The sequence below is a fragment of the Poecilia mexicana genome, unplaced genomic scaffold (genome assembly GCF_051168715.1).
Source record: "Poecilia mexicana isolate PSO_F unplaced genomic scaffold, ASM5116871v1 scaffold_18, whole genome shotgun sequence".
In the NCBI taxonomy this organism is placed as follows: Eukaryota; Metazoa; Chordata; class Actinopteri; order Cyprinodontiformes; family Poeciliidae; genus Poecilia; species Poecilia mexicana.
The window spans coordinates 5,007,621-5,021,352 of record NW_028263387.1 but is presented as its reverse complement, the minus strand read 5'-3'; the positions used below and the strand labels follow the sequence as shown (position 1 = coordinate 5,021,352).

The 13,732-nt window shown below is 36.4% G+C and overlaps 2 protein-coding genes across 2 annotated transcripts; one reads left to right on the top strand and one right to left on the bottom strand.

Moving 5' to 3' along the window:
* Positions 1-2,770: 2,770 nt before the first annotated feature.
* Positions 2,771-8,191, bottom strand: LOC106931717 (uncharacterized). The gene is made up of 7 exons (XM_088015891.1): positions 7,253-8,191; positions 6,265-6,630; positions 6,124-6,192; positions 5,928-5,996; positions 5,757-5,813; positions 3,635-3,751; positions 2,771-3,525 (listed from the first exon to the last, which is right to left on the bottom strand). The coding sequence occupies exons 1-7, from the start codon at positions 7,305-7,307 to the stop codon at positions 3,383-3,385; spliced, it is 876 nt and encodes a 291-aa protein (XP_087872017.1). The 5' UTR covers positions 7,308-8,191; the 3' UTR covers positions 2,771-3,382.
* A 1,733-nt stretch (positions 8,192-9,924) lies between these two features.
* LOC148153878 (uncharacterized) lies at positions 9,925-12,968 on the top strand. Its single transcript, XM_088015892.1, has 4 exons — positions 9,925-10,031; positions 10,759-11,112; positions 11,885-12,013; positions 12,087-12,968. The coding sequence occupies exons 1-4, from the start codon at positions 9,977-9,979 to the stop codon at positions 12,188-12,190; spliced, it is 642 nt and encodes a 213-aa protein (XP_087872018.1). The 5' UTR covers positions 9,925-9,976; the 3' UTR covers positions 12,191-12,968.
* The last annotated feature ends 764 nt before the right edge of the window (positions 12,969-13,732 follow it).

Genomic DNA, 13,732 nt, shown 5'->3' with positions numbered 1-13,732 from the left:
TGCAACTCAAATATTTTTGTTTTTTGTTTTTTTTTCCTTTTATACAATGCGTTTTTCATAACTTTTTGTCGATATTCTGGAACCTTCGGATTAAAAATGACAATCCTGTGTTTGGAAAACAATTTTACTTTTCCAAATCGTACTTTTACTTTTTAAAATCAAATGGAAACGTTACAACTGTTTAAACGTTTCAAATGTTTTAACGGACCAGTGAAAATCCACCTCTGAAGATGCTGACACCTCACAATTTCTCAACAGAGTCGCCACTTAGGTAGATCTGAACCTTTCTGTTAAACTCAATATGAACTACAGACATTTTTGAGTTAGTTTAAAAACACACACACACGCACAAAAACACCCACACACATTTGACCACATTCCTAAAATAATGGCCTGTTTTTTTTTTTGTTTGTTTGTTTGTTTGTTTTTTGTTTTTGTTTTTGTTTGTTTTCTTTTGCCAAAAGTGATTTTGGTTAAATAATAATAATAATAATAAAAAAACATTAATATTTTAGGAAGGTGACGATGTTTTACGTCACCCTCTGCTGCCATCTGGTGGTTGAAGTTTGTAACTTTTTGCTAAAGTTTCCCAGCAGTTTCCTTTAACAGTAGCTCTCTAACCGCTCGTCATGACTGCAGCGGGTCCTACTGCTACCGTCACCCCTGGCTGTGGTTAAGCGCAAACAGCTTCACTTGTTGCTAAAGCTTGTTGCGGCTTCGGCTTGTATTTTCCGTGATTTCTACACGTAAACAAACCACTGTGGCGTTTTTTTTCCAACTTAGCAGGAAATGGTTACATCAAACAAAAAAGACCAACCAAACTGTAAAACGATGAACCCCAAAGGAATAGAATCTCATCTACAAGCTGAATGCAGAGAAGAATTAAATGTACTCATTGTTCCCTGGTGATAAATAAGTTAAAAATATGATAAATGTGTTTGATTAACAGTACATTTTTATGCGGAAAAATAATTGGATGAAAACATTTGACTTAGTGATATTGTGAAAGGCTCAAATTTAGCATTTTTGATTTAGATTAACTGGAGCAATGAATATCAGACAGATAAAAGCATAGTGTGTAAGACTGTGGGGTTGTGGGTCAACATAATCAGTTGGTCATCAGTGCAGGAACTCCACAGGGAACTGTACTCTCACCATTCATTTTTACTTTGTACAGTTCATACTTCCAGTACAAAGCAGAGTCCTATTAACAGCACAAACTCTCAATTGATAGTGTAGTTATCAGGAGCATCAAAACGACATTAAAAACAGCAGTTGGAGGGCTTTGTTGCACAATGTGGGGACAATAATCTTTGAGTTAACACAAATCAGTTGATTGTAGCTTTCAGGAGAAACAGGAAAATGAAGAAGTAGAGACATAAATGTGTCAGTGTTTACCGGTCGACAAAAAGAGACAGAGGGAGGTTTGTCCATTTAGAAATTATGGAAAGATGCTGTATATCTTCTATAAATTTCTTATGGAGAGCGAGACCTCTTCTGTTATCATCCATGAGGCTATAGCGGCATCAACCAGGGATTTAAAAGCTGTAATACTGACCCCTACAGGAGATCCTTCCTAACCACAACCTTCAGTAACAACTCTTTGTAGAAACTTGAATAGTTTGAGTTCAGCAACATTTAATTTCCCTTTTTGAATAATAAGAGTATTTTTTAACTGAAATTAATTAATTTAAAATGAAAGCAAAAGTGGGAGCTAACTCTTTGTTCCTGATGTCTGAAAAACAACTTACTTTAACATTCTCATGACTGCAGAAAAGAGAAAACATCTGATCCAAGTAACCAATGACAAATAGCTAGCAAGAATTCAGCTAGCAATAATCACATCCAGACTGGTGAAGCATCTGTTTCACCAGCAGGGGGCGCAAAACACCAGTATTCTGAGTGCAGCCCTCTGCGTTTTTATTTCCAGCTTTTAATAAAAAGATTTTTCTTAATCTGATGCCAATACAATATCAGATGAATAGTAATGTTGTGATTCTATGTCAGAAAATCTTTGTTGGGTTTAATAAATATAAACATAAAAGGAGCACTTTAAAGTTTTTATAGCTCTGTGTGAAGCCGGTGGTAAACCTTCGTGAGGTTAACCACTCAGAGACGATGACGCAGAAACACTGTCACACTTTCCTGGAGGTGACCTTCATTTCTGTAGAACAGGTAAGGAGGGTCTAGAGGAAAGCTCTTCATTTTTAAATTAATCTCAAACCCACAGGTTACACAATAATATTTTTTAAAGAAGTTATATGAAGGTTTGTCACTATGTTAGCTTTCAGTTACATACATGACTCACCCTTTATACTTTTCCACATTTTGCCACTAGAAACACAACGGAGTGTGTGATCTTGAAGTGGAAAAAAATGATGTGGTTTCTAAAATTTTAGCACATTAAAAATATGAGTAAATGCCTCTGCTATGTGAAGGCTTCAGATTCTATAGGTACGACAGTGAACAAGCATCCAGGAAAACTTGATCAATCTCTTGTAAAGTGTCAGCAACGGTTAACCCTTTAAGTGTTAAGATCTCTACTTCAAATAAAAATAAATGTCCAAATGTTTACTCTCTTCTGGTTTTTCACCCAAACTTGTGACTGAACACTATATAGTTCAGTCTTTTGGTCTTGCACTGATACTGGGTAGTAAATTTGCATAATATGTTCCACAGATAAGATCACAAACTAGAACAACTTGAAAAATCTTGGCTAAGAAAGACCTCTGTGATTCATTGTTACATTCATGACTCAAACCCTTTACACTTTTCCACATTTTGAAATGAAAACAATTTATAAAAAAAAAAAAAAGTAAATGTTTTACATGACAAGAACATGAAATTTGTGTGCAAAACTGGTACGGAATGCAATACAGAGCACATTTTATATTTAATATTGCAATACCTTCATTGAAACATGTCTTAGCCAAACCAGCTAAAGGGTGGAGCTGTTTTAATGATTTTCTGTTCTTCTGGGTTCCATACAAAATGCTATTTGAGGTTCAAAAGGAACATTGCACTTTGCCCTGGCCCTTCACCCACACATACACACATTTCTTGTAAACTTGTAGTTACTTTGCTTTGTGTATTTGTCATTTTGTTTGTTGAAGCACTTGAAAGACACGTTTTACTTTATTGCTTCTTTCCTTCCTCCACAACCATACATGTTTGGTTGACTGGATATTTTATCTTACACTTGGTGTTTGAATGTTTTTGTCTGGTTTGTGTCTGTAGTTGACCTTTGTTGGGCTGGTAGCCAGTTCAGTTCAGGGAGAAACCCTGCCTCTCACCCAATGACTATTAGAGATACAGGCTCCAACATTCCTGTGACCTACAAGTCGGCTGACTGAATGTATAAATAAATGGACCCATAGGCAGTTCAGTCCACGTCCTGTACTGGATGAACATGATGATCAGCAGACATCCCAGTCTTCGTTCGTTTCCCTTTTGCTTCTTTTGTCACAATTGCCTCTTGGTTTTCCTCTGTGCGTTGTTGCGAAGACGCTTTATTTCCAGAAGCAGCTGAAAATTAAAAAAAAAACAAAAAAAAAAACGTAACATCAGTCAACTCCACAGCTAAGTAAGTATCCATCTTCTCAGGATACTTTGAGAGGATGTAATAATCCAGTACCTGCTTTTTCTTTCTGGGCTTTAGTCCCTACGTAGTAGAGCCAAAAGAAGGCAGTGATGAGGGCGACGATGGGCAGGGACCTCAGGATGAAGGTGAACATTACCTCCTGGGAACCATCTAAATACAATATGCACACAAGTTATTGTTGTCAGTTCAGCTTCCATTTTTTGCTAAGTGATTGGCATGAACAAGTACCACTGTGATGATGGGCTGAAAACTTTAACAAGACAAATGGAAAATTAAGACGTCCGAAGGAAAGGCTACTTTAATGTTCTATCGCACATATGTCAGAGTCAAGGCCCGCGGGCCACATCCGGCCCGCGAGAAGGTTTTTTGCGGCCCCTGGGATGATCTTGATTTATTATTAGAACCGGCCCGCAGACCGCAGCAAGCCGGCACCCCGTCTGAAAAAAAATATCTTCCTTATTTGAACTGTAAGCAGTTCTTTAAATGTTCTGTGAGATTATGTACTTACCCATGTATCCATAACAACCGGAACTTTCAATATCCACCAAGTTATTGCCGAAATATACCGTCTATTAAACGAGTGCCCCCCGGATTAATTACATTCTCTGCAGCTGCAGCTGCGAAGTTACCGTATTAACCCGATACTTGCTGGAAAGTGCAACGTCTCCCCTTTCAGAAACCGTTGGAATTTTTCCACTTAGCGCTACGTGTGGCGGAATTACGGTACTGCAAATTTAGATGTGTCGCCGGCGACACATCTAAATTTGCAGTACCGTAATTCGCCGGCGACACATCTAAATGCCTTGACTCTGACATATGTGGATTAATAGATTTTTGCACTTTATTTTATTGTATTTCAATCCAATTATATTTTAAAAATATTTCAGTTGTGTCTGTTGAAAATTAAAGATTACTGACAGAGCCATAAGAAAATATTGCTTTATTTATCTGATCATATTGGAATATATTTGTTAGGTTTTCAGTAGGTTCAATTAGGTTCACTAGACTATATGAGTCATTTAAAAAAATTTCAATGAACATTCGATCAGTCCGGCCCTCGGCTTGTAGCTAAATTTTTTATTTGGCCCTCCGTCCATTTGACTTTGACACCCCTGTTCTATCGTCTTTTCTGCTCTTGCACTAACCTGGACTCAGTGTCTCTTGTTAGACAGTCGATTCCCAATGAGAGGTCTCTCCTTCATGTCTGTCCTATTGTGTCTAACATTGGGGAACGCTGAGTGCTTTAACTGCGCGCTGCCGTTCATAAAAATAAGGAACATGACAGTCAATCCCCAAGTAGGAGAGGAACCCTTCCTCTGTATGTCAGAGAAAATTGCAACAATACCTTACAATACTAGTTATTTGTAGAGATAGATAACAATTCAATAAAAAGTATGTGCATATATTTATGTGTCTCTGTGTGTGTTTGATCAGAACGCAGTTGCAAAAAGTGAATAAAGTGGGCCAGCTTCACTGAAACACGCTGTTTGAGTTTTCACCGTGTCCGTAGATGAGACCACTGAACACGCGTATTTTGCCACCTGCTGAGTGGCGAGGAGACGCTGAGTGGGAACCGTGTCTGATGGGGAAAGGTGAATCTTATTTAACAGTTTATCGTGAGTAGTAGGCTAGTTGTTAAATTTACTATTTACATAATCATAAAACATACATAACTCATTTATTTACGCGCATTTTGAAGTAGGCTATCGCAATCGAAAAGGCAACATTTGACATAAGTTTCTCATTTCCATTGAGGTGGTCTTCAGCTTTTCCGAAAAAGAGTGCTGTCTCCATTTTTCTGAAATGTGCGGTTCATGTTAGTTTGAGACCTCTGCATCGTATTTATTAGTCATACTTAACGTTCAACATCGGACAAAATTACGCTCTGCGTAGCCTGGTTGACTTGCTCCAAAACGGTATGAAAACACAATTATTATTCTTACTATTTCTTTTTTGCAAAATTGTAAAAGTTTGCTCACAATTCGCATGACAACGTGGATGGAAACATGTCTCGGTAAGTCATTATATATTTCTTACAAATATTTGGAGCTCTCCAGTGATCTGAGGAAATGAAACATCTTTGTTGTGGTTCGCTGTTATGCGGGTTGTGCAAAGTCTTGGTAGTTCAACATGTTCAACAAAACATCTGATTTACCTTCAGCTGGTTGTTGGTTTTTTCTTTCTCCCAATTTCTCCCTGGTTTTCTTCGTATCTGTAAAATAATCAGCTAAAACGTCGTGTATGGATTGTTGGTAGCTCCACATGGTGTCTCTACAACAAATTACACTATTGTTAGTTGCTAAAACATATCAGATATGTCACTTACCTTTAGCAATGCGATTAATTGGTCTGTCAGTTGTTTTCTCTTTGTGTCTGACTGCCTTCTCTTTACCTTCTAAATAAAGATAAAGACAGATAGAGTTTCTAGAACAAACATTCTCCCATATGTTAGAAAACATCACATTAAACTGTCCATTGCTGTATTTCTATGAGCATCAGGTCTCTGGTGTTTTGTCACCTACTGTCTACAATGTGGGTTTTTCTGTTGTCATCTCCTTTGTCTTCAGTTACTTCATCTATCGTCTTCTTCTCTTCAAATTAAACAAATATATTATTTTACGGGGCGTAAATATCTTGGTGAATCTTGGTCAAAAGAGTTTTACCGTTTCTAGTCTGGTGGTCTGCGCTGTCAGCTGGGTTCTCTCTGGGTGTAACGCTGATGGTTGTACCATTTCCTTCAGTTTCACTTAAAACTGGTATTTCCACACTAACCTTGCAGATGTATCTTCCTGAGTCGGTTCTTTTAATATTTTCCAATGTCAGATTCTCACATTTGTTTTTGTGCTCGTTCCAAGAGCCTTCAGACTGATTCATGACAGTCTTATTCTTAATTAAAGTTTGGTTTTTCAGCCATTTCACGCCGACTCTTTCAGAAGTGCCAGTCCAGCAGCAGGTGATGTTCACCGTCTTTCCCTCCTGGATGGAAACGTCCGCACTCTGTCTCACAACAAGAGTGTGGGACAAAACACCTGTGGAACATCGGAAAAAATATTCGCAAAATGTGAGAAGTGGAAGCAGTTCTGTTTTCTGTAGTATTTATTCTTTATTAGTTTTTCTGGAAAGGTTAGTATGCATTCTGATGAGGCTCATTCATCAGATTATAAGTACCTTTTGAAAATAACAACCTTTTGGTCTGATGTAATATTATAATCCTAATTTTGTGTTTTCATTAGCTGTAAGCAGAAAATTAACATAATTAACAGAAATAAAGACTTGAAGTCATCAATCTGTGTAATTTATTTACATATGTTTTACAGAGTGAAATAAACTGAATTTTATTTATTAAAATAAATGAACTTTTAAGAATATTCTAATTTATTGAATATGACTGTCGATGTGCATAATAAAAACACAACTTTCTTCGTTTATCTTTGTAATTTTGTTTTGCAGAACCACCAATTAGAACAATTAGTGAAATAGTTATATCGATTTGAACTACATTCTGTCTTTACACTTTGCAGGATTCATTAAAACATTTTTATTCAAATATGTCCTCCATCAACAGATTGTAATTAACTTTACATGACATAGTTATATGTCAAGAATTTGTGATATTTGAAGCAAAATCAAAGTTTTTCTGTTCTTACTTACCCCAGGATGGATCTAAACCGACACACAGGAGCAGGAAACGCATCAGGAGGTTCATCCTTTCTCTGAACGCCGACACCCGACTGTCTGCAGTCTGAACAGAGCGATGATGCGTTCTGTTCTGTTCATCATCTGAAAGTCTTCACAAAGAGAGATGCATGAAACCACAGGCTGTGTTATTTCCTCCATATGTGTTAGACTCACGCCTCTCCTCACAGCCCATTTCTCTAGTTTTTTTTTATTGCTGCCATTCTTGAGCAAGTAGAAATCTAAACATAGAATATCTGAGAGAAAAGTTCATATTTCATAAATGTATTTAATAGCTGTGAATGTCATAGCTCTTAAAATAATGTGAATCAGTTTAGATGCAACATAATCCAAGTGCTTCATTATGCTATGATATAAATAGCACATGATCCATAGCATAATTTGAAGTCCTATGACTCTTATACATAATTCAGTCATGTTAGATATAAAAGTATTTATTTTCTGCTGATCCTGTTCTAATATACCATTTAAAGTATTGTTTTTAGCTTAGCTATTAGTCCTGCTAATCTTTTAATCTTTACCCTACGGACCTCTTTGTTTGTTTGTTTCTTTGTTGATCTGTTTAAAAGTGAAAAATTGTGTTTTCATAGAACTGCTCTTCTTCTTTTTTTAGGTCTTAAACTGGTTTCCCAGCAGAACCAGAATCTGCTTTTGAGATTTTCTTTGTTGCCTCTCAATCAATGACTTTTCCTCCTCATCGTATCAGTAACACAACAGCAGCTTGTCGTTCAGAGGCTCCAGCTCGCATAGAGGTCTGAACCATCATCAGGTCTGTTTATCGGAAATGGCTTCACTCTCTGTTATGGACAGCTGAACAGGAAGACGCTCAACCACAAACCTACAGACTCATAACATCGATCTGCTGCAGATAACTGCAGGACTGACATGAAAACTCAAGAACTGAAATGAGAAAAACACAAGGAACAGAAGTCATTTGGAGAGACACAATTACAACACCTTAAATAATAACAGTCATGTTATATGTGGAAAAATATGGATTGTTCTAGCATATATTTCCTAAATGCCTGATTAAACAACAAAATAATTGAATTGGTGGCATTTGCACTCAAGAATATTGTGAATTCGACAACATGTTGGGTTTATTTCCACAATCCTCTCACAGGAAGATGAAAACATGACTCCAAAAGTTAAGATCTTTGTCCCGGAGATCATTTTCAAATCATAATCTAATTTGCTGTGCTGCTTTTGGAGAAATCAACACAGTCCTCTCTGAGCGACTTTTCAGCCCATGTAGGTACAGGACTTGTTTTGTTGTGGATAATGAAACGCTCTAACAGGTTTCAGCCATGCCTCTGTTCTAATTGTTATAATAAGCTCTTAAAGACGAAGGGTTCAGTTCTAATCACTTATTTATCAGAAAATACATCTTCAGAAACCTGTTTATTCCTGACCATATTAAGGTCAGATGTGTTCATGCTGTTTATACAAATATGTAAGTGTCCAAACAATAAAAGTGGCACCTTAAGGCATCTGGATGCTGCAAAAGGAAACAGTGTGGTTGAAGTGTTGCGTTAACATGCATTCACAGTTGGGGGGCTGTGGTGGCGCAGGGGCAAAGCATGACCCACTTACTGAGGCCACAGTCCTTGTGTTGGTGGTTGCAGGTTTGATTACCAGCCTGGGGACGTTTGCTGCATGTCTTCCATTTCTCTCTCATTACCGTCTTTCCTGTCTAACTACTATTAAATAAAGGCCACTAGAGCCAACAAAACCTTTAAAAAAAATGGATTCACAGCTTGTGAAGCCAGAAGTCACAGATGGCACCATCACTTGGACTTTCTCAGATAGCTTAAAGGAACAGTTGGCTCAGTGTATGTAAAAGTCTGACAGAAGCAAATCTCTCTTGCTTCTGTCTATTTGGGTGCCACACATATCAAAGGTTGGTACAGAGTAGCGCCACTTATACGTTTATAAAGTTTGTGGTTGAGCTTTTTCCTGATCCGCTCTGCTTTCACACTAACATGAGCTCATGTTTCATTAACAGCCCTAGTAGAAACAGACGCCCTGTAAACAACTGAGCCTCTAAAAGAGGAAGTATTTCGCAGGTCTAAGAATGAAAAAAGAATAAATAAAACAGAGATCTGTGAGTGAAGATGTGGTTGATTCTACCTTCATTTTCATTTATCCTGGATCACTGAGCTCTACAGAGCAAATTGAGATCGAATTAAAAGTCCTTTCACATTATGTAAAGACAGGATTTCTATAAAAATCATCAGACTGGACCTCAGCTCCTGTTCTCTTTCCTCATCCAGATAGCGCGTGCTGCTTCTATGTGTCTCGTTTCTTTGTAGTTCTTTTAAGGTTCTGCTGATTCCTTTTAATGAAGCTTGTTGGTCTTTTTCATTGGACATTGAACCCCAGTGAAAACCTTAAAAAGATAATTAAAAAAAACATGCATTATAATAAAAATGACCTGCAAAACTCATGTATTTACTTTTTAGAACAAATACAGATGGATGGACTTTGTCGATCTCTGTTTGTGAAATGAAGTGACGCTTCAGAGAGGAAGTAATCTGGTCTGTGGTTTGTCACATTAATTCTCAAAAACAGAGGAGCTCATATCTAATAAAGGTAAAGACGGTTCATCTGTGTTAGAGATCATACTAATAGAGAGGAGAGGCAGTTATCGTTATTTAGTGTTAAGTGTTTATTGGTTAAATGATGGGACTTCTACTGACCAATCTGCTGCTCCTCTGTGCAGGTTCATCTTGGAGTGAGTAACTTTTTTATATATTCATTTATTTACCATTTATTAATTTATTGTAAATAATTTCTGTTTCTCAGAATTGAGAGCTAAATAAAAGAATGAATGGTTGGTAAACAGCTAATGACAGCTATATCTTTGATTAGTTTGTATGAAAAAACTTTTACTCAGAAACACAAAACCTCGTGCTCAACATGGACGTCGGGTTCAAAGACTAAAGTATAATTGCAAGCTGATGAAAGTAAAGCATTTATTTCTAAGTTAAACTCTTATCCATGGTGAGTAAACTATGGCTGGGAATTGTTAATAAGAGACAGTAGGAGTACACAGCTTGATCTGTGATGAGTCAGATAATAAAAGATTAATAGAACAATCAAACTATATTAAATGCAGCATTGATGAGCCGATGACTTCATGTTTCAATGCAGAGGAACAACTCAGACCTGAGTATGTTGAAAACTAATCTTAATGTTTGATGTCAAAAATTCATGTCAGGCATTATGTAAATATGAATATTTTATAAAATGACAAGTAAAAACATTTAATTCATCACTGTCTCATCAGGAAATCCAATTGTAATGAGCAAGAGTGACATTTTCCCTCAGCTTTTTTCTGTTCTTGATTTAAATCAGACTTATCATTTAAATATATCCATGAAGCTCATTTCCATATCAAAGTGGAAAATCAGGACATTTTCAGCTTCAGACAACTGATTCTCAACTATGTCTCTGTCCAGATGTTTCTTCAGATGCTCTTGTTGTCACTCAGAGTCCGGATGTTTCTGTCCAAGAAGGAGAGACAGGAAACATTTCCTGCTGCTGGAAAGGGACAGCTGAAAGAGTTCGCATTACATGGTTGAAAAACCAAACATTAATAAAGAATAAGACTGACATAGATGAGTCTACAGGCTCTCAGAATGAGAAGAAAAATAAGTGTTCAGTTCTGATAATAGAAACAATGACAAGAAGTGATTCAGGGAAATACATCTGCAAAGTTACTGTGGAGATACCAGTTTTAACTGAAGTTGAAGGAAATGGAACGACCATCACTGTTAGAGCCAAAGAGAACCCATCTGAAAGCACAACAGAAAGTAAGTGACTGAAACATGTTTCATTTGACTGTTGGGTGGAATTTGAAGTTCAGAATTCAGAGAATAATTACAAGTGTGAATCTTATTTGATGTTCCACAGCTGCCTATCTGGATTTTACATAAATAATTTTATGGAGTAAATTAGCCTCTGTTGAAAATGTGATGATAAGTTAAATCATGGACCTAATATCCTGCTCTGTTTCAATCTTGGTTTATTCCCCTGTGGCACACCTGTGAATAATTATAAAAGGAATATAATAAACAGTTCAAAATGAACTCTAGAATATTCAAAAATCCAAACAAATATAAGGACAGTTTCACTGTTTCTAAATAAAAGAAATAATAGCAGCGAGGCTTACAAAGGGCAGCAGAAAGGTTTAGTCTAAACCCAAGTAGCTAACAATTTTGTGTTTAACATTTTAAAAATATTTATTTAAAAAAAGAGATATAATTTCAAGATGCACTCTTTAATAGGAGCTATAAAATGTATAGAAGAATTCTGTATTTTTCTTCCTAAATCTTGCTGTGTGAAGACAACAGAAAGATGAATGACTGGTAAAAAAATAAAAAATAAAAAACTAACAAAACAGATTAAATGGTCCAGAATTATGGGTTCAAAGTTCAGACAACATGGCAGCACCAGAAGATTTCACTTCATGCAGTCTGGAGTTGGTATATATGTTCTTCTAAATATTCAAACTATTTGTAAAATCAAAATAGAAAGTTTGACTTTCACTAACTTGTACATTTATGTTCCTCTGTCTCTGTAAAGCATCGTTAGACCATAACAAACCTAACGACATCATCTTTGTCCTGAGGTGTCTGCCCATCCTCTTCCTCATCGCAGCCTTCGTCTGTTTTCAGTGTTTAGTTCATAAAGCTCAGGAGAATCCACCACCAGGTACAGAGAAGTTGTTAGATTAGTAGCATTTAGTGCATTAACAACAGCAGAGCTGACTGATGTTTTATTTCAGCTGCTCCTGGAAATAAATCCACTTCAGCCCAGAGCAGAGAGGAAGAGCGAGGAGACGACAGAGGAGAAGAGAGAGAAGAAGAAAATGAAGAGACAATGAACTGAAGACGATCACTTCATCTAGAGGAGAGGCATTCACAAAACATACTGTAACAAGTGTATTGTTACAGTATTATATTTTTGTGAATTACTCATCCAATATTTTTAGTGTTCCAACTTCAGAAAGGTGAAGAATAAGCAGATGAAAGGATGCAAGTAACAAATGAACTCTGTTTAAGGACATGGAGTGGTTTCTAGATGTAACTTGGCTTGGTGTTCATTCAGGATAAACAGCATAGCCCTGGTATCAAGCCAAAGTAAAATTAAGTCAGGTTAGATTAGTAGTTTTCACTAATTACAAAGATAATAGAAGCCAAAGCTACACAGTCTGGTATTTGTGTTTATTTACAATCCATGTACCCATGTAACAGATTCCACCAAAGGGATTATTTCGGGTTTAATTATAGATTTTCATAGACATGTTGATAAAATTCCTGACTGTGCTCACTTCATTAATTGAACAGAAAACTGACAAAGCTGTTTGTCTTCAATTTTTCCAGCCCTTTCTATCACTGTGATCACTATAGACAGACATTTCCTCCTGCTTACAGCTACTGCTACGTACAGATATAATAAATTAGAACAAACATCCCGATGAGTCAGAAGAAGCTTTTGTAAATAACTTTTAAACAAGTTTTAAATATACTTTTCATTAAGGCCACATTTCTGTTTTAAACAAAGTTTTGTTTTTTTTTTAGTCTGATGTAATATTCTAATTGTAAATGTCATGTCTTTACTAGCTGCAAGCAGAAAATTGTCATAAATAAAGGTTTTCAAATATCCATCTGTGTGTAATTAATCTTAATGATAAAGTCCCTACAATAAACAGGCAAGCTACCTTTCTAACGATATTAAAGAACTCAGAAATCAAAACCCAAACACCCAAAGATTGATACAAAGACTGTCCTTTCTTCAAAGTAAAACCTGCAACATGCAAATTTAAGCAGTTCACAAGCTTGATCTTTCCTTTCTTATAACATTTATTTTAGCAATGGCTTTGAGAACATGAATGTATATGTACAGATAAAAGGAATAAAATGTTATCTGTGAAAATAAAATGTCTTCACGTATGAAGCCGAGCTTTTATTCACCAATATCATCCTCAGCAACGCTCTAAAAATCAACCACTGTGCTTTTCTTTTCTTTTCTCTTGTGAGAGAGGCTTGACTGGCAAACCGGCCGACCAGGTCATGCCTGGACATTTACAGTTAACAATAGTCACTCCATTGTTGCCAGTTCAGCAACTTTCTTAATATATTGAGCAACATTTTAGACAAAAAACTATTATCGGCCAAAATCAGAATCGTTCAGTTAAGCTTTTTAAAAGATCCCCAGATAGCACATAATGGTAATTCAATGTTGAATTATAGTCAGAATGGTTGATTTTTGGTTGAGGTCGAACCATCAAACCACCATCCAATTCTAGCCAAGTAACCAATGTTGAAAATATGTCATTGAATCAATGTTGTTTTGTGGTTGAACTCTAATGAATGAAGTGCCGATGTCTGATCAACGTCTGATCAATGTTGAATCAATGTCAGCTGTTTT

Bases quoted from the DNA above. Each gene is read 5' to 3' on its own strand.
- LOC106931717 (XM_088015891.1), bottom strand. From the start codon at position 7,307: ATGAACCTCCTGATGCGTTTCCTGCTCCTGTGTGTCGGTTTAGATCCA. The intron at 6,631-7,252 runs GTAAGTAAGAAC...GATGTTCCACAG, and splicing joins CGGTTTAGATCCATCCTGGG to GTGTTTTGTCCCACACTCTT. The intron at 5,814-5,927 runs GTAAGTGACATA...ATTATTTTACAG, and splicing joins AATTAATCGCATTGCTAAAG to ATACGAAGAAAACCAGGGAG.
- LOC148153878 (XM_088015892.1), top strand. From the start codon at position 9,977: ATGATGGGACTTCTACTGACCAATCTGCTGCTCCTCTGTGCAGGTTCA. The intron at 11,113-11,884 runs GTAAGTGACTGA...GTCTCTGTAAAG, and splicing joins ATCTGAAAGCACAACAGAAA to CATCGTTAGACCATAACAAA. The intron at 12,014-12,086 runs GTACAGAGAAGT...GTTTTATTTCAG, and splicing joins TCAGGAGAATCCACCACCAG to CTGCTCCTGGAAATAAATCC.